General features: G+C 42.3%; 1 protein-coding gene across 1 annotated transcript in view; it reads left to right on the top strand.

The window, feature by feature from the left end:
• The window catches only part of SORCS3 (sortilin related VPS10 domain containing receptor 3), a 540518-nt gene that overhangs the window by 221558 nt on the left and 297848 nt on the right, over positions 1 to 21112 (top strand). The window contains exon 3 of the mRNA XM_011363775.1: positions 18866 to 18965. Coding sequence (XP_011362077.1) covers positions 18866 to 18965 — 100 coding nt within the window. The remainder of the gene's footprint in view (positions 1 to 18865; positions 18966 to 21112) is intronic.

Genomic DNA, 21112 nt, shown 5'->3' with positions numbered 1-21112 from the left:
TGGGTAGTTCAGAAGGAGATAGAGAAGGACCAATGCAAGAAGTGTTTCTGAGGTATAGCTAACAGGACTTGGCAGTGATTTGAGGTAAGGGAGAGAATGGTCATGATGATTGTAATGTTTCAGACCTGGGAGAGCTGGAGGATTTGGTCCCGTTACAGAAGTGAGAATGGAAGAGGAGAAGGAGGGAGGAAGTCGACGGGGGTGTGAGAAGTAGGTTTAAGAGTGTTTTGGTGAGAGAAATGATGAGCTCAGTTTTGCATCCTGGAATTGCAATGGCAATTGTTCATTGCATGACATTTGGAAACATGGGACTGGAGCTCATGCAAGAGGCTGGAATGGGTAAGTTTTGGGAGTCATCCAAATGAAGTGGGAGGTGAACCAGAGGAGCAATGACATGCATATTAAAAAGCAGCGGAAACTGCAGGCAGCTGATGTGGAACCCCAGTGTGGTATGGACAGGTCCTGTGGACAGTGGACACTCACATGGATAGAGCACTATGGGCAGGAGCTGTCATGGAGGATTTTCTCAGTGAAGTCTGCTGGCCCTGCCCATCATTTCCTTTGTATTTATTTATTTTTTTACCCATTTCAATCTCTTTCCATATCTGGGCACTATTTTCATTCATATTAATAGTCTTCAACCTCAGTGTTTTCCTTTCTTTTCATTCACGTTAGTCTGAAAGTGGTGGGGACAGCACAGAGGAAGTAAAAACATCAGGTGCAAACTTGTGTCTTCCTTAATGGCAGAGAGTGATGGCCTCTCTTTGCAAAGCACGCTGGGCAGGAGAGATGGAATCAGAAATTCCTACTTAGTTCCCACCAACACCAAGAAGAAAAATAAACAAAAGTATTGTAGAGACCTGTGTGCACTTTCCTTTCTTAAGACCCTTCATGTATCATGTGCCCTCTTGTCCAGAAAACAGGTTGCTCCACATCTCTCAGCCCTCACACTCCTTTCCTGTCTTTCTCTGTATCTGAGTCTCACTTCTGTGCTCAAGTGAAGAAATCAGTCGAGCTTCCTCGGCTGGTCTCACCAGCTATTCTCATCCCCACTACACGGAGTTGTGGCTTCGCTGGCAGGGAAAGGGTCCCTCTGCTCTCTGCATGTGCGCCTCCGTGCCTGTACACGCTTCACGCATGTCAGAGGAAGAGTTTGAGATGCTCTCTCTGCCTACTAGCTTTGCCAAGGCCATTGAATTAAGCAGGCAATTTTCTCTCATTTTGTCTCTCTGTAAATTTACCAAGCATATGGTATGAGGAGAGTTCTTGGATTATATAAATAAACAACACTGCTCATAAGTCTTAGGGCTTTTATTTTTCCCTCCAATAGGAATAAATAGAAACCATAGATTTGTAACTTCAGAAAAATGTGTTGAAGAAGAAGATAATCTCTTTCTCTCTCTACATATATAAATATTTCCCTCTATTTCTTTTTATGCAGAGTCTTTTTGTACTGAGAGTCAGCTATCTGGCTGGGTTCCATTATTTTTTTATTGCTGCCATTTTCCAACTGGGAAATAAACTGTTGCTTTAGGCAACATGGATATAGCTACATGGGCCCGGCCAGATTGCGCTGACCAGATGGGTTCAGCGCATCTTTTCCCCTGTTGGAATTGTCAGTCCCCATCTTTACAGGACACACACTTCCTCACAGGCCCATGGAATAGTGGGTGCTTCCTAGCTTGGGTGCCATGCATGTCAGTCCATTGGGTAAGCTGTAGCTTGGCCACTCAAAGTGCAGGTATGTTTAAGTCATGAAGAATCACAATATTTGGCAGCCCTTTGGCTTGCTTTCCTATTGCTAAAACTATAGTGAATCAGATGGGCATGCCAGCCACCAAGGACAAATGCCAGGTGGTTCAGGCAAGGGCCAGCTCAAAGAAGGCATAGCTCATAGTGTGGGTGTATGTAGGTTTTGGCCTAATAGGAATGCCGAATGTTGGTCTGCTAGATCAGCAAGAGGTAATGGGAGCTCATAACGGGGAGGGGTCATAATGGGGAGTAAAAACCTTTACTCCAAAATCTGGAAATGGATAGTGGTGATGGTTATACAACATTGTGAATATTCTTATTTATTTATTTAGTATTAGATCCTCAGACATTATTCATCTTATAACTGAAAGTGTGTATCCTTTTATGAGCCTCTCCCTGTTTTCCCCACCCCATAGTTCCTGGAAATTACTGTTTTACTCTGTTTCTGTGAGTTTCACCTTTTAAATGTTTTAAAATTCCACCCATAAGTGATACCATACAGTATTGTCATTCTCTGAATGGCTTATTTTATGTAGCATAATGCCCTCTAGTTTCATCCATGTTGTCAAAAATGTCAAGATTTCCTTCTTTTTAATGCTGAGTAATATTTCATTGTGTGTGTGTAGACACTTTACTGAACTGGTTTATTAGTTCTGTTTTTTTTTTTTATGATGGAAACTTTAAGGTTTTCTATATATGAAATCATGTCGTTTGCAAACAGAGACAATTTTTACTTCTTCTTTTCCAATCTAGATGCATTTTATGTCTCCTTCTTTCCTTATAGCTCTGGCTAGGACTTCTAATACTATATTGAATAGGAGTGGTGAGAGTGTGCATCCTCGTTTTGTTCCTGATCTTAAAGTTTTTAGCTTTTCACTATTGAATAATCATCAGTAACATCATCAGCTGTAAGCTTGTCATATCTGAACTTTATTATATTGAATTATATCCTTCCATACCCAAGTTGTTGAGAGGTTGTTTTTTTTTTTCATGAAAGAATATTGAAAGAATCAAGTTTTTTTTTTACTTGGGGAAAAAAAGGAAAAATGCTTGTTTTTATATAAAGTTCCCAACACATGGTTTGTTCATTTTCCTTTTATTGTGGTGTTTTGATCATCTGCAATAGTTTCAGGCAAGTCATAGTTACAGTATAACTATTTGGCAAATGAATAGGTAATCAACAAATTATATTCCTGTTCTTTTGGTGAGTAGGATGTGCTTTTTGGGTGTCTCAAGTGAGCTCAGAATCTCCTTGGGAGCAAGAAGTCATTAACTGGTCAATCTTTTATGTATAAGACAAAATAGTAATTTCAAAATTCTAAAAACTCAACGTTATGTTCCTGTGGCAGAGATGGATTTGACATTTACTGAACCCGTTTCATCTTGATCCAGGACAACAAATGGACTGCATTTTTTCATTGAGATATAGCCATATGACTGAATTCTGTCCCATAGAATGGGCTAGAAGTGATGGATGCCACATCCATACTTGGTCAGAAAACTTCTTACATCATTCTCCATGCTCATTCATTTACCCATCCATCAGTTCAATCAAGAATTTCTAAGATCTAGAGGGCAGCAGAACCTTTATGAAATGACCCTGTATCTCCAAATCATTGCATAGTGCAGAGTCCCTATCTGCTCCTCACCTCCCTGCCGACGTGAGTAACAGAGTGTTAAGTCACTGAAATATTGGTGGCATTTGCTATTTCTCTTAGCTACCCTAATGCATACAATGTCTGAAATGCACACACAGCTCTCCTACTCCTATATTCACTTTGTTCTCTGGCCAGAATGTCTATTTACTACTATTCCCAAGATATGCATTGTTTTTTCTGCATCTAGCATAGTGCCCTTTACATCATAGGAACTCAATAAACATCTGTTGATTGATTTCTGGGTCAAAAAATGAAACAGCAGCTTCCTATAAAATGTGAGCATGTTTTAAGTTAGAGTTGATATTTCAGAGGAAATATGCTTTTGGGTGTGATTCTGTACTACAGGATTTAGTATACAGCTTTTAAATAGAGTTTGGCTTACCCAGAACATTAAAACTAACACTAAAAAATTTACATACACCCTTTCAGGTAGATTCCTGCCATATAAAATGAAAATCTAGCCATATAGATCCATAAAAGGTTAGAATAGCTTTGCATATTAGACTCCATCCAGAAGAGAGGATTCCGGGCCAGAATATATGAACCAGCAGAGACTGTCACAGGCTGGAAGAAATGGAGCATCCATGCCAGGTTTTCCCATCCATATTTAAATACTTAAAACTTCCTATTTTAAGCTTATCCTTTCCCCATTTTTAGCAAGCCTTACCAAAGTTTTCTTTCATGCTCTTGCACCTCTGATGAATCGCATGGCCAATACTGAAAACCCAGTAAATGACAACTACTTAGCTTAGCTTTCTGCTGCTTACACAAAGGTCAGGAAATGGAAGGAGTGAATTACTCTCCTGTACAGAGGTTGTGCAGGAACGGAGAACTGTAGTTGTCCTAAGTTGTTTTCTTTCATCCATCAGTTAAGTTGGACGACTTGCCATCCTCTTAACGCTAACCTCCAATAGAGGTCACCACTTTGCAGCATCTGAGATGGCCAGTAACTGGCTGGTATGGGACGCAAAACCTGGCCTCTTGCCTTAGGATGAGTCAAATCTGTGGTGAGATTTGTGCACCAGAGCTCGCCTGCGGATCAGGCTTTACCTGCAACCACTTCCTTGCTTGTCTGTTGCCCCTTCCCCATCTTGCCTCCCTTTTTCCAGTAAGATTTTGCCTAAGAGCACTCCCTCAGTAATTCTTGAGCTCTCAAATAACAGACTCAAGCTCTGATTTTAGGGAACTCAGCCTTGGATGTTTTCCTTTTTTTTTCTAAGTCAAATCATAATCTGTTTTAGAGATGTTGGCTCCACTCTTGTTTCTGTTGATGGTAGCACTATTCTCTTAGGCACTCAGGCTTGGAGTTTTTAAGTTATTTTTATTTGATCCTTCTCCTTCATCTCTGCCCTTTGTTCAGTCAACAGATTATGCTTTTTCTCTGTGTCCCTCTTTCATTTCTTACAACCTACTGTCATCAGGTTAGTGAGATAGATTCCTAATAAGCATTTCTACCTTCAGGAAAACATGCTTCACCAATCCATCATGTACCTCACCGACCCGTTAGTCTTCCCAAACAGGCTTCTATCATGTCTCTACGCTATTCAAGAAACTTTGGGGCCTCGACTGCTTGCAAAATAAAGTCCAAACTCTTTAACAGATATTTAATTTATCTAAACTTACTCTCCCTTTATGTCTGTATAAGAACATTTTTTTTTTCAAGCCTGGCCCACCTCCTAATAATCTTTTGAAAATATTGTGTGTTTCAGGTTCCAAGTCTTTGGGCGTGTCTTCCTTTGGCCTCTCAATATTCTGCCTTTTCCTTAAAGCTCACCTCTTCCATGGAGTGTTTCTTCCTTTCCTTTGAGCTCCTCTAACACTAATGTTATTGTCTCCATCATCATCATCATCATCGTCGTTGTCATCATCATCATCATCATCATATTAATTATGGCCATCATTTATTAAGAACCTGTAATATGCCTGATATTGTGATAAATGCTTTATGTGCATTTCCTCATTGATTTCTTCATTGACTTCTCAAACCTGCGAGTTATTTAGTTTAGATAGCTTTGCCAATTTTATAGATGACAAAACTGAAGTTCAAAGAGATTAAGTGACCTGCACAAGATCACGTAGTTAGTGAGAGGTGTGGACACAGGCCTCGAAACCACCGTGTCTCCTAACTCTAAAACTTAGATACTTAACCGCTCTGCTATCTTATCACACTTGGTCCAGCTGCTTCCTACTCATTTATTCTCTATTCATTTATTTATTAAAAATAGTGATTGAGTGTCAGGGAATGGACACTAGGGGCTCGGTAGGGCCCTTGTGTTATGAGTCACTTTCCTAATCACCACTTCCCTCTCTTAGCTTTTCCTTCACCTCTAGAAGAGGACAATACCAAAATTTCACCTCCGTGCTATATCATTTTGTCCATCCAGGTGTTGGGTTGTCCATAGGCTGCTAGACATTTGGGAAGCTGAACACTTATTCCAGGGATGTTCTCTGGCTCAGGCAGTTTTGTAGAACCTCAGTGGCCCTCAGTGATGGCAGATTTGCATCCTTAGAACATATATCTGCATTTTGGAAGCAACCAGAAACCATTTGGAGCTAAATCAGATTCACAGAAGGTTGGAGATGGCAGGGACTTTTGAGATCATTAATTCCAACCTTCTCATTTTACAAAGGAGGAGAGTAATCAAACTGTGAATCATTGTTTTTGGTTGGAAACAGGGAGTGTCTGTAACAATAAGATTTTGGAAACCCAATAGACCAGCACCTATAGGCTTGCTGAACACTTAAGTTTGAGCCACTGGAGACATTCAATAGCATCATGTTGCTACCAGTGCTGGTGTTTGTTAATGGGCTGAGAGACATTCTGTTCCCAACTAGGAATCTGGCTCTTCTTAGCACCTCAACTTGCCTCATTGAGCATTACCTTTCCTTCAGGGGAGCAACCATCTCAGGGAAGGTGCTGAGTTCCAGTAACTCTGAAAGGACACAGTTCTGAAAATGTCTGTGTATGCTAAAGGGAGTGGGCTGTTGCGGGGACTGGTTTCCAAAGCCAGGGACCTTACATGTTCTCAAATGGATTGGCAATGAATGTCTTTTTGGTAAAAAACAAACCAAACCAAAGCAAATCACTGTCTTCTCTTTTCAGTGATACTTTGGCATGGGATTCTGAGGCTTTTATGTTCCAAAGACCCCAGATCTATGTGTCTAGGATAAAATAACTTTCTGTTCAGTAGATTGCTCAGACTATAGGAAGTTCCTGCCTTCATTCAGGAAGCCATTCTTGTTTTCCAGAGGGGAAGTAGGGAATGGTGGTAAGATGGCCTTAGGAAGGAATAAAAGTGTATCAAGGAACTAACCGTGCTTTATGTAGGTTTTTGCACCAGGTTCTCACTACAATCCTGCCTGGTGGCAATGATTATGCCTATATTAGAGATGGAGAAACAGGCCCAGAAAGCTAAGGCAGTATGCCCAATGCCATGTTGTTAGTAAATGGGGGAGTAGGAATTTCAGCCTAATTTTGACTCCCTTTTAATATCTGTAATGCCTCCTAGTGAGAAATACCTTCAGAGATCCTCTCAAAGGATGAGTCCGTGAATCCCACACCGTGTGGTACTTTGTGAAGCAGATGCTCAGTTACCACTGCTTAAATAAGAAACCAAGCATTGTCGTCGAGTGCATATGGGATTTTAAATCTGTTGACGAGGTCTCGAGTCTGAGCACTGTCATTTACTATGACTTAACGTCTCTGAGTATTTCCTCATTTTTATGACAGAGATAAACTACCTATGTCAAAGGGTCGTTGTGAGAAATAAATGAAATATTTCAAGAGAAAATGTTTTGTATAGAGCGATATGCAAATGTCAGTTACTTAAATGCCACAGTGATTTAGGGTGACACTCTTCTGAGAAATCAATTACTGAGCCCAAGTGTACACCAAAGGCTTGATCCCTGACCTCAAGATGCTTATAGTTTGGGTGGGGACAAGAGACTATGCAAAGCAGAGGTGTAGGCCAAGTTGTGCCGCAGCGATATGATGTGGTAGGGAATCAGAGAAAGGAAAGATCGCTGGAGGACAGGGTAGATGAGAAAGCCTCGCACAGCATGCTGGAGTCGAACTTTCAAGGGTCTGGATAAGAAGAGCGTTGGAAGCGAGGGGAATCTGTGAGACAGCCGTATCTTTTAATGAAAAGAAAATACAAAAGCTTCTTGTAAGTTATAATCCTCTTGGGATCCAGTAGTTGTTTGGCTTAGAGCAGCAGTTCTCAGTCCGGGAACCCCAAGGACACGTGCATGACCCTTTCAGGGGGTAAAAGAAGTTAGAATTGTTTTTTAATACATAATAAAATGTTATTTGCTCTTGTCAATTCTCATTTTCCCAAAAGTGTACAGTGGAGATTTCTAGAAGCTGTATGACTTATGTGATATCATAACACATTAAAGGCAGGAATAGATACGAGAATCCAACGGTCTAAGCCAGATATTAAAGACTTTACAAAACAATGTAAAATAATGCCATTCTTTCTCATTAAATTGTTTTTGTTTTGGAGACTATTGTTATTTGTCATGAAATTATGTAATTTATGTGTTATTCATTTTAAAAAGAAGTAGTTTAAGATTTTATCAGATGTTATTTCTAGTACATTATGTATTGATAGATATAACATGTGCATAAAATCTCTTAAGTCCTCAATACTTTTTAAAAGTATGAAGAAATCAGTCCTCCATCATAAAAATTTGAGAACCACTTTTAATGGTATGGAATCCTGATGTGAATACATGGTTAAGGATTCACATGTTTTTATAATGCTTTGGAGTCAAGGCATCTTAGAACACCTGTGTCTGGAAACTTCAAAATGATAATGTCCAATGTTGGCAAGTATGCAGGAAAACTGGTATTCCCATATATTGTTAGTAGAAGTAAGAATTGACCATAATATTTCTGTAGGACAGTTTATAAGAAGAGCCTTAATGACAGTTTTTACCCTTTGAACTAATGATTGCACTTACATGAATTTGTTCTAAGGAAACAAATAAACGTGCATACAAAGATTTATGTACAAAAATATACACTAAAGTTATTTAATGTAAAAATTTGACTGGAAACTGACCAACTGGCCAAGAAGAGATTTAAAGTAAATTATGATACATTTACACATCAGAATGTTATAAAGCTTTAAAAATGATTTTTTAAAGAACATTTAATAACGTGGGAGAAATGCTGAAAATATTATATTAAGTGAAAAAGCAAAACAATAAACCATACAGAGAATGACTCCAAATTTTATAAATACACACATGCACACAGATTAGAGAAACATCACCAAAATGTTCACGGTTTTTCTCTGTGTAGTGTGGCTATAATTGATGTCTATATTGCACATTATCCTTTTCTATATTTTCTGATATTTCAGAAAGTACCATAAATTTTTAGTACTTTTATCTTTTAAAAAGACCCTAGAGTATGGCATTCCTTTTAGCTAAGGCCCTGGGGACAAGTCTCCTAAGCCAGCACGTGCTACCTGGAGTTCAGGTGAGTGCTGCCTCAGATCTTTCAAGGGCGTTTCTCGAACAGCCACAGTTATGGTTTAAGTTATACTCTGTGACTTGAGTATAAACCCAACTTCTAGCTAATTGATTTTTCCTATTTAGCCTTTCAAAAGAAAGCTTAGAAAAACCAAGATTGATTTTCATGCCCTACAGCTCTGGTCTGTTGTCAAGAGCGTTTTGAGTGCAGAATGTGGGATCCAACAAGGCAATTGTTTAAATAATGTTGTGCAACTGGCATAGTGCTGGGAGCATAGCAATCAATGTATATTTCTTTTAAAGGAAGAGAAGAAGGAGACTTTGGGCTTCTAGCACCATCAGGAGGTGAGGCGACTATGGAATAAGAGCTTCAGAGAAGAGGTGCCATTCAGTATCTGGAGATTTCTTCTTTTTATCCTGGGCTGAGAGATGTCAGGTGTGGAGACTTTAGTCTTCTTTCTCCTCTGAATGACCAGTAGGATAACTGATAGAACCAGCGCCACAGGAAGGAACATCTGCTTTGTTGTTAGTCTCTCACAGCAAAACATTTTCACGGTCACAAGAGAATCTGTCTGAATGTGACTATTTCAGTCCCTGGAGTACGTGTGCTCAGTCTGCGTATCTCCTCTGCATGTGGCATTATCCAGCATGCTGTAGGGGTTAAAAGAGACATCCAAGGTAGTCCCTTGACCTCAGATAACTTATTCTGTGTGGAGAAAGAAGCCTCATGCACCAAAAGTTAAATAATGACATGAAACAACAGCAGAAGGGAAGAGAAGTATATTCTTGGAGAGCAGGTGCAGCGCTCCCTGAGAGTGACACAGATGCCGAGTGCTAGGAAACCAGAGGCAGGCGAGATGAGAGGCTTCATGGAGGAAAGTAGCTGCAAAAGATGTTCTCTTCTCTCCAGAGCTGACTCACATTAATTGATAAAATCATTAATCAATGCATCGAGTGCCTACCTCATGCAAGGCATTGTGCTTATCCCTGATAGAAAAAAGATTTATAACTGAATGGAACACCGAATTTAGCTTCTCTAGGTTGGAGAGATGGTCTAAAGGCTGCCCATCAGTTTGCATTTCTCCATTAGGCAGCTATCCATTTTGTCCCGGGGTTTCTGGATGTCCACAAACAGACATAATTGCATGTATGTCAGAGGCACCCAACCGGCTGCATGCAATTTTAAAGGGAAATGGTAAACATCCACTTCCCAGGCAGAAATGCCTTGCTAAAACTGTCCAGAACCTTCTAATTCATGCCTCATTATTTTTTTTCCCCAGGAAAACTTAGTGAAAAAATTCGAGTCCGTTTTTCCCTAGACTTTAATTTGTAAGTTTTGGCCACCTGCTGGAGGCTATCTCTGATTATGTGCAGCAGCCCCTCCATCTTCCCATGTGCCTTTTGGAGGCTTAGTGCTGATATGGTGGGAATGAGATGGCATTAGCTGTTCACTGGTGCTTATGTTAAACTATAACTCAGCTGTTGTTTGCTCAGAAATGTATCGGACAATTTCTCCTCCAGTGATTACATTATTGTTCTTCCATGGGGTATCCCAACAACTGATCGTGAACTTCCATGCTATCATGGCTGTTTAAGCATCACAGTAATCCTATGAAGGGAGTATTTATATTCCCATTGAGCAGATATGAAACATGAGACTTATGTAATTAGCCTGAGGTTTCACAGGCTGGGTTTGAAACAAAATCTGCTTGACTCTGAAATGAATCCTCTTATGATTATGTTGGGCTGCCTTTTTGAATGCAAATAGTTATCTGTAATAGAGTTTTTTACAGATGTGTTAATTTACTGATCTGCATTGTAACTGCTCAGTGACAATTCACTTTATTGCTATTATTTTTAACTACAGGAGCGATACATGGACATGTTTTTGTTTCAGAACATTACAAATAAACTCAGGACCCTATAGGCCATCCCCGGTCTCCTACCCTGAGTTAATTCTATTACTAGTTCTTTGGATATTCCTCTAGAATTTCTAAAATGCACTTGTGTATACACATGTAAACCTAATGGAAATATATTGTTTTGTTTTTTTTTCTGGTATGTTGTTTTTATATTTAACATATTATTATTCAGTAGCCTTTTTCATTTAGTAATATTTCTTAGAGACATTTCCAGATATCTACCTTATTCTGTAATGCTGTTATAACGTGTGTGTGTGTGTGTGTGTGTGTGTGTGTAAAATACGCTATATTTTATTTAGCCTTTTCCCTCATGATATCTCCTACAGATTGACATTTCATTATGTTCATATGAACAAAGGTGCAGTGAATTGTGGGATGTCACATCTTCTTGGGGGTCGGCTCATGTTTTCTTTTCTCTGGAGGGCTTTCCTCCCCTCACCTGTATGACACAAACAGGCCTCTTGGCTGATAGGATTGAGACCTTTTAGCATTTTGAATCCTCAGGATAACAGTCCAATAACCCTATTGTCTGAATTGAGATGGTTCAGTAAGAACAGAAGTGCTCACACAGTGAGAAAGACTGAGGATCAGAAAGTTTGGCCAGCCCTACAGACCCCAGATTTCTCTTTTATATCTGTGTTAGGATTCTGCTGCTGTTGGGTCTACATTTTATCTTCTCTAAACCATGAATTCTGCATGATCTGGTTTCCAGAGTTAACTAATCTCCAATTTTCTGCATTTGGAACCCAGTGATGGCTCTCATTCAAATAACTAGGACAGGAAGACGTAGAGACTGATTATCCTGTATCATTGTGCCTCACTTTGTGAGACTAGATAATGCAACTGAGGAGTCAGATAACATGAAGAGGTCAGTGAGACCTCTGTGTGCCTCTGCCTTCACGTTTTTTCTGAAGCAGAGGGTGGGAACAGAAGCCACTTGGAAAATGAAACTGCTTAAATCATTTGCTTTTGGCTTGAGGTCTGTTTATTAGTTATATGGCTGTTTATTTGTGGTTAGGCTGGGCTTCTGCCATTGCAAAGATATAAATTAACATGGCTTTGGGTATTGGCCCCAAGATGAAGAGTGGAGCAGGCCACAGGGAAGCATCAACGGTTTTCCCATTTCAATCATAAAAACTCTCCGAGCAGCCATTGATCTGGAGCTGTGCTGTGGAAACCCCTGACCTTGACCTTGGAATGGGCTGTGGTTCACCACACATTGGAGCCTCTAATTGCCGGTGGGCTTTGACTGTTGACTCTCAGTGGAATACACTCAGGGTGAACAGCTGGTGGGTGCTTCCCCAGGCCTGGCACTGGGGAAGCATGGTTCTGTCTTTTGATTCCCAGGCAGCTGGCCATATTGTACTATCATGGTGCCAGTTAGAAATAGCGGCTAAAGATTCTTTAATGATTTAGTGGGCATCCCTGTGCGTCACCCTCTGTTAAGTTTAAGAAGTCTAAATCAAGGGAATAAAAAAAAAAAAAAACAAGGTGACTGCCCTTGAGGAAAATGCAGTCTGGGGTATTCAGAAAAATGACAGCCATAAGCATTTATGGGATGAGGGCTTTCATCAGAGGCTAAGCCAGGCATCTTACTACTCTTCACTGAGTCCTCATGACAACAACCCTATTGTCCGAGCTGAGGGTCATAGAAGTGAAGCTCACATCTCATTCTTGCAGTTCTAGTTGTCTTTGTGCTGTTCTCATCTTCTCTGTTTTCTCTCCCGAGAGCTATGCTCTGCAGTTTCAGAGATTCAAGATACATTTCACTTATTATTTTACTTTTAAGGAGATTTTAGCATTTGCTGAAAAGAGTAAAAAGCACATATGCTTATTTAGAGAATAAATGGGGGATCTCCTGGGTGCTGTTGGGATGAATGCAGAGGAGGGTGTGGGCTGAAGTTGTAGGACAAGTCTCCACAATGGAATTAATCCTGGAACGGGGAGTCAAGCAGGAGAAAATCTGGACAATTGCCAGCCCTAAGCTCATTGGGAAAGTGGCAAATGGGATGTAATGACCATGAAAGTGGGCAGACCCTGAAGCCTTTAATGGCTTTTAATGCCAGACCTAGGCAGGTGTTTTGATGTGACACGGCAGCCAGGCAGGGGTAGGGAAGGGTGAGGTAGGGCACCAGCAACCTTGAAAGGAATCTTGGGAAGTTGTCTTGGAGACAAAGGCAGGATGGAGTGCCTGGGTAGCGGTGGGGACAGTAGTGGCTGATGTTGCAATCAGATGGGGCGGTGGCCACAGAGTTGTGCACCTCCTGCTCTTGTAAATATGGTTTAATTGTAACACAGCCACACCCATGTATTTACATATTGTGGGTTTTTTTTGTTTTGTTTGGTTTTGGTTTTGGTTTTTTTTTTGAACTGTGAGGGCAGAGTTGAGTAGGTATGACAAAGACTGGCATAATCTAAACTATTTTCTATCCAGGTCTTTTACAGAAAAAAAAAAAAAAAGTTTGCTAACTTGAGCTAGAGTTACTCATAAGTGTCCATAAGAGGAAGTAAAGCCCAGTGCCTGGCACGTAGAAGATGCCAACATAGATAATACATAGATATATGTTAAGGAATAAACAAAACGAAGTAAAATGGCTGACAGCACAAGGAACTCTCATGACTGTGGTTCTTTCCTAATTTTAGGTTGTGTCACCCAGAAGGGACTCCATTGATAAGATGAGAGACTGATAGGAGAATCAAAGAGTAAAAGGCTGGTGATTTCCCAGTTCCTTCTCAGGGGCAAGGAGGGGACAGAAGAGCATAGGTGGTGAAGGAGAAGGCACTGGCCGAATGAGGACAGCGGAGTGCCCGCCCCGCCCCCGAACGTCTGCGGGGCCCGGGTCACCTGGCAGAGGGCCTTCCGGCGTCCTCTCACCTCTGGCTGGACCGCGACGTTGGGAACGGGGGTGTGGAGCTCCATCTCAGCTCTACCGGGAAGCTGGCTCGGCTGTGTCGGCTGGAAGTTTTTCTTTTCTGTTCTTTTACTTTAAAAATAGCAGCCCATATGCTTGTTGCCACCAGACTCTCCCCCAGAAGCTCCCTAGAGGAGTGGGAGCTTGCTGGGTGGATGAAAGTGTACTGTATTCACAACTCAACTCCGGAAACCGTCATTGACAGAGTGGCCTTGTGGAACAACCAGGGGTATGGCAGGTTAGGAGGGGTGGTCTTCCTGGAATGTGCCATGTGCGTGGAGCTCTCCTGAAGCCCGTCAGGAAGGGACAAGACTTCCCAAATGGTTGAAGGGGTCTGACGAGGAGTCAGCATCCTGGCGTTGACCCACCCACCTCTGGGAGATTGAAGGGCAAGGGCATCCAGTCTGCCAGTCAGCATCAGGTACCTGGGGGGTAGTGTGAGCGGTCAGCGGCTAGGAAGTCCAGACAGACAACTAGCAGGTTGTTGGGCAGGCAGAGGAGCCACAGAGCAGGTGACCTACAGGGATGCAATCGGGAAGACCTGGGATGGTGCTCATGAGGCCGGGATCCAGGGCCCCAGCTGCTGTCTGGGTTCAGACACTCTGGAATTCAGGACTCTGGAAAAAGAGAGAGCTGGGACGAGACTAGTCAGAAGTTCTGGACTCAGGCTCTGAGGATGAAGAAGGCCCCAGTTGCTGGAGCCAGAGAGCAGGAAAGCGTCTCTTTGAAAGAACAGCCTCCTTGGAGAAAATTTTGTCAGTAACTAGCAAAGGAGAAGTTATACATAGAGTGTGAAACAATAATTGCACATTGGGATGTTTCCCCAGAAAACTTTTCTTCATAAATGTATAAGAAACCATATGTAAGAATGTTCATTGACACATTTGTCTATAATAGCAAACTTGAAAAGAAAAATGTATCAGTGGTTGAAAGATAGACAGTGGTTTATTTATACGCTACAGTGCTCTATGGCAGTTTAGCTGAATGAATTATGGCTAAGTGTGTCAACATGGATAAATGCCCCAAACTGAATGTTGACCAAAAAATGCAAGCCTCAGAACATATATTGTGTAAGATAAAATTTATGTAAATATAAAAAGTCAACAAGGTTGTTTATAAACACAAATATTTGTTAAATCTAGTAGTGGGCACATGATTGGCATTCATTGTGCTTTCTTATGTGCTGGGAATAATTCATAAAAAAGACAAGGAAGGAGAGAGACACGCACACGCGCGCACACACACACACACACACACCAGTAGAAAAATCTACCTTCTGGAATTGGAGTAGCATGAGCCAAGGCACAGAGGCCGGAAGCCTTGGACCTCTCACTTGCTGTCTTCCAGGTTAGCTGTGTGTACTGAGCAATTCAAAATGGTAACAGGCACAGTGCTAGGCCCATGGTCAGTGCTCGATGCATGCGTGGTGGTTCTAGCTCTCTGACCACACCTGAACATTTTACCCTGGTGTCAAAATTTGAGAGGCCAGCTTTTAAATGAGGGAGATGAGCCTCTTCCCTCTAGGTGACCCTACTGGCAGATGTCTGGAGTAACAAGGTGGAGGATGGTCTGTCACCTTGTAAAAGTGAGTCCCGCAGGCACGGCCGTCTCTGGCAGTGGGTCCGAGGCTTCTCCTCCTCTTGCCCCTCACCTGCACCCCAGGCATAGCGGGTCCTCAGGACTTCTGTGCTCAACTCTCTGTGCAGAGGCCCTGCTGCTTTAGATCTGACTAAATGCCTCACCCTGCACCATGCCCCAGGTGATGCCGGATCACCCTGGCCTGCCTTCAGAAAGATCCTGTCAGGTCAGTTTAGCAAAAAATGACCCCACCCTCTTACCAATTTTTCATCTGCTGACCCCAACCTTTCTGTTTGGCTATAAATTCTTGCTTTTCCTGGTTGTATTCAGAGTTGAGCTCAATCTCTATCTCCTCCTGCAAACCCCTTTGCTGTTGTCCCTCTACCTGTTGTGATAGCCCCGAATGAAGTCTGCCTTACTATTTTAACAAGTGTCAGAATAATTTTTTCTTTCACAGGCTAAGAGAATTGGCTTGTCCAGAGTAACACTTTGAGTATATTTCAGAATCATTTCTAGAGGCTAGGTTTCCAGGGTCCAGGTTTAGAGTTCCTTTCCCACATCATGATGTCTTTATGCCTTTAAAAGTGTACAATCAAGAAAAAATTCATTCTATGAAATGTTTTATTTGGATTCATAGAGGTATGCAACTGACAGCCTCTAGTGATTGTGGCCTGTCTCCTCCCCTGCCCTGTGTAGGATAGGAGCTCAAGGTGATCAGTCATTTAACCTTAATGATTAAGTTCCAGTAAACTATAGATCCTTCCCTGGCACCAGACCCTGCGAGATCCTACCATTCTGTGCCAGGTGTGCAGCCATCAAAAGGTCAAGTGCGTTTTCTAAGTGTGGTATGCATTGAGTGGCCAGTAGACATTAGCACTTGGTCAAGAACTTGTGAGTAGGTTTGAGTAAACCTGCTCATTCATTCATTCATTCATTCATTTATTCTTGCAAATAAAGACAAAATGAAACAATACAAAAATTAATACACTCATCATTTGCTTCATACTAGGCATGGTGCAAGACATCTGGGCTATTATAAGAAATAGTCGTTGCCCTTAGGGAGTTATAGTTAAGGAAGAGATCCCAGAATAAAAATGGTATGACCAAAACAGTAGGATTAACGCTAATGTAGAAATATGTATGAGATGGTAGGAGAACACAAAGGGAATTGTGATTAATGTTCCTGTGGGAAAGTTGGAAGGAGGTTGATATTGAAATTGAGTGTTGAAGGTTAAAGAGAAATTTACCAAGTAGAGGAAAACAGGGCATGCATAGTTCAAGCAAAGGGAGTGATGTGTATGGAAATGGAGGGGGCTGAAAATGCAAGACATTCAGGAAAGTTTAGCGAGGCTGGAGAGAAAGGGGCACAGGAGCAAGTGGCTGGAAATAAATCTAGTACGGGAGGCCGAAGCCAGATTTTACAGGGCTAAGCTTGGCAAATACAATTTCACAGTATGCAAGCAGTAAGCAATTACTACCAGGGACTGAGGTAGACAGATCTGGGTGGTTGAAGTGTAACCTGATGATAGCATATCCTCTGTGCCATATAGGATGGTGGGAGAGGGGGAAGGTTGGAAGAAGAGCATCTGATTGAGAGACTATAGCAAAAATGATGATGCACGAACCACACATTGGAGTGAGGATGGAAAGACCAGGAGTCTAAGTTATTGAGGAGACAGAATCATTAAGACTTGAAACTGAGTGGGTTTGAGAGATATAGGCAAAGAGGTGCTTAGGAGACAGAAGAAGTCACCTTTTGGGAGTCTGATTATTAAAGTTGGCAGAACCAATGACCATGTGGAGCCATTAGCCTAGGGAGAAATTTGAAATACTGATGTTTGTTTAGTAAAATGTACTGAGTGCGCATGATGTGTAAGGCCTGGTTCCGTACATTTTTGGGGAAGGAGAAGTGAATGTTCTTTAAAAAAAATTTTTTTTTTTAACATTTCAGTATTCCTACATCCTTTAGGAGTTTCCCACGTGTTATATTTTGCATCCTCACAAACTCCTTGTGAGATTAAATTCTCTCCATTTTTTTCAGATAAGAAAGCTGAGGTTCCAACAGATTGAGTAACTTGCACACGGTCATGCAACCAGAGAGCTGCAGATCGGGGAATGCAATGGAGATTTTGCCACACCCAAAGTTTATGTTGTTTCCTCCTGCCATAGTGTTCTCTGAAGTTCCTTGCCCTTGAGATGCTTACATTGTGCTTGAGGAAACAGAACATAAGAAAAGCAGTTGTGGCAATATTGAGGAGTCAAAAAGAGGCATGCACAGTGTGCCATGGGTGCCTAATGGATGAGGACATTAGTTTTGACAGAGAGGAGACATACAATTGGGAAGAGGGCTAGTGAAGTCTTAACAGAGGTGAAGGTGGGTCTGGGGACATGGAATTTTGGATGAGGATGGTGATAATTTCTAAAGGTCATCATATAGTTTGGCCACAGTGTTTATAAAGCTAGTCTGTGGGTCAAGGCAAGAGCAGATTAGAATCGGAAGGTGGGTGAAGGCTCAAGGAAGTTACTGGGGTGGGGCGGGTATGTAGCTAGAGTCAAGAACTAAGTTTTGAGTCAGAATGAAGGCTCTCATGAGGTCAGTTGACCACAGAAAAATTAAACCGATCTCTGTGGCTTTCTAAAGTTCAAGTGTGAGAAGTTTTGTGAGTCTAGCTGAGAAAGGTGATAACAGAAAGGGGAGGAGAACTTGATGATGCTGGTGATTTGAAAAAGGAGGAGTATAGGGTGGGGGAGGTAGGGAAAAAGGGGTTGGGAGGTTGACTACAGGAATCTCACTATATGACACCCACTCTCCTTCCTCCACTACAGAAAGGCTAAATGGACAGGAAGGAGCCTAGGAGTTGGCCTGTTTTGTTCTCTGTTTTGGTATAAGGTCGGAACCCTGCGAATTAGGCCCACATGAGGAGCAGTAGCCAGCAAGATAATTGGAACGATGAACTATTGGCAAGCGGTTCGGTGTCATTGGCTCCTCACCCTGATGCACTGCTGCTCCTGTGTAGAAGCATCGCTCTCACCCGGTGTGGCCTGATTTGGCTATTGGTCCCGCCATGCTCTTGGATAAGGCACTTCCTGCCTGTCTGAAGGTTCCCTTGCTTCAAGCTCAGTGGAGGGGGCATAAAGTTGGTTGCACGCCACTGACTTCAGTTGATGGTCTGGCCTTTCTCCCTGTGGCCTCCTTGCACAGTTCCCACTGGTGGAAACCCATGGCCCCCGACAGTGCCATGCGGAGAACCAGAGGGCTGAGCACGTGGGAGGCAGGCCCTCTCCTGAAGCTTTTTTCTCAGCACATCTTCATAAAGGGCAGAAAAGTAGGTCTCTGAGAAAGGCCGGGAGCAAAGGCAAGGGAGCTTAGGTAGTAAGTAGATGCATTAGTCTAATTGCTCTTCTAAAATTAATGGGGCATTTTATCTCTGAAAAAAAAAAACACTTTTAAGCACTAATGTAATTTGGGAACAAAGGTGCTGGTCCAAGGAGAGCCTGGCTTCCCTTTAAACACAATCCCTGGTCTGGTAACACAATCTTTTCCATGCTCTCTTACCTACAGATCAACGAATTATGGCACCACCTATGAAAAGCTGAACGACAAAGTGGGTTTGAAGACCGTCCTCAGTTACCTATACGTCAATCCCACCAACAAAAGGAAGGTAAGAGGAGAAGTCCGTGGGTCTGGAGCACCCCCTGCGGGGTAGCAGGCCTGCCCAGGGCCAGGAGTAAAGAAGAAAACCCCATACCAATAGCCATGGAATTGCCTATAGAGGGCCTGTTTTATGTGCCACGGTCATCACAGACACTGTTTGTAATTCTAACAAGAGCCTTGATAGTAGTAGCAGTGATCATAATAATAACAACCGAAAAAGCAACAACGGTAAAACTTCGTAACTACATACGGGATTCCCTGTGCCAAGGATGGTGCCGAGCGCTTTACACGCCTTAGCTCATGTATCCTCAAAATGAATCTATGGGGTAGAAATTTTCATCGTGCCCATTTTATAGATGAAAAAGCTGAAACACAGTGAGATTAGTAAATTTCTAGCCTGAAGTCAGACAGCAGTAAACGGCGGATCTGGGATTTCAGAATGAGTCTGAGTCCTTCTTTAGCCTCCCTCTTGCTGGTCTGTTTTCAGAGCGCTCTTCATGAATGGGGAGTCATTTCTGCCCAGAGAAGTGTAGGAAGCTCCTGGATTCGTCATCTTGATCCAGAGCTGCTTCTGAGGCACAGCAGAGCAGACCTGGCTCCAGACCCTGTGCTTCTCTGTCTTTCCTCAGGATGTGGGTGAAATTACATGTGGTCAGACTTTGATCATGGAGACCTACTAGAGACAGGGCTCCTGGATTCCATGGAAAAATGGACAGTTTTAGGGAATAAGTGCTGTACAATATATTGGCTTTGAGGAGAGGTGATCTTTCCCCAGCTAGGAAGGCACCGCTGTTTAGAAACTTAGGCAGGCCTGGCCTCAATAAACACACCAGGGTTATACAAGGCTATTTCAATGTTTCTAAAAGGCTGAAAACGTCAATCCCAAGCTTTCCTCCTGCAAACTTATTTGCAAACCCTTTCTGCAGCGAGGTGAGCTCATGGATAAACTTCAAATCATTGCGCAAAGGTCCCTGATCTCTGAATCCAAGTTGGTAGAGTCCAAGCCATGGCTTAGCATGATGATTGTTTATGCTGCTCAAAGCAGAGCAGCTTTGACTCAGATTCTCAGCATCACAGCTCTCAGTCGCACCCCTTCTCTCTCCCAGCTCCAAAGTCTTTAAATACGCTCAGCAAAGTGTGGATGCAGATGTGGTGAATCCTGATTCAGTGTTGGGGATGGTTGCCCAAAGACCCAGCCAGCTCTAGGGGTCCCCAGGCCTGAAACTGTGCCCACCAGTCAAGTGCCAAAACCCTGATAATCAGGATGGCTGCTTAGGCACCTGTTACTGGGTTTAGCTGAGTAGTTTCTCCTCAATTTGTCTCAAAGCATTGCCATTTTCGCATTTTTCAGTATTGTTTGAATTATTGCATGTTAGACTTGGAAGAGATCATAGATTTCACCTATACAAGCAGTTATTCATTGTTTTTGAACTTCAAAAACACTTTTGTAGAAGTGTTTAAAACTCTAGAGCTTCCTTCTAGAAATATGCTTCAGCACGCAAAATTTGAAAATAATTTTAGGGGTTTGTGAAAAGCTCGAATCTCATCCATGAACCAAAGATGTTCATGGATTCTCAGTTAAGAATCTTTCGTCACCAATTGCCTGATTTCATAGGTGAGAAAATGGAAGCTAAAAAAGCACACATAGCCAGGTATGAAAAGGAGCCAGGTTAGTGCCCGAGACCCTTGACTCTCAGTCCAAATTTCTTTGCTTCAGACCACACTTTGCACCTTTTCCTCCTATACAGTCACAGTGTAGAGTTTCAAAATTGATGATCTAGTCCTCATTTGGAAGATTGAGGTGGTTGCTTCCTGACCTTGAATTAAAAAGCTTGGTGTCATGTCCGTGATGGACACGTGATAAAACTTGATTGAACTGAGTCGGTGATGATTTACCTTAATTCTTCCTCTATCCTTCTCCCTCACTGAGAAGGAAACTGAGGCTCACAGAGGACAAATATCCCTCCCAGGTCACTCAGCTGGCTAGGGGCTATATTGTCAGTTGGTATCATGCCCCCTAGTTCAAAGCTCCTCCTATCGCATACCAGTGATGTGGGGTCAGATGGACTCAGGGTGCGTATACCCTTTGAGAGAAGCAGAAAGTGGGCATTTGACACATGACAGATGCCCTTCAGTGCTGATCACTGACCTGTG

This window comes from Pteropus vampyrus, unplaced genomic scaffold (assembly GCF_000151845.1).
Source record: "Pteropus vampyrus isolate Shadow unplaced genomic scaffold, Pvam_2.0 Scaffold89, whole genome shotgun sequence".
Taxonomy (NCBI): domain Eukaryota; kingdom Metazoa; phylum Chordata; class Mammalia; order Chiroptera; family Pteropodidae; genus Pteropus; species Pteropus vampyrus.
This window is presented reverse-complemented; position numbering and strand designations above follow the sequence as displayed.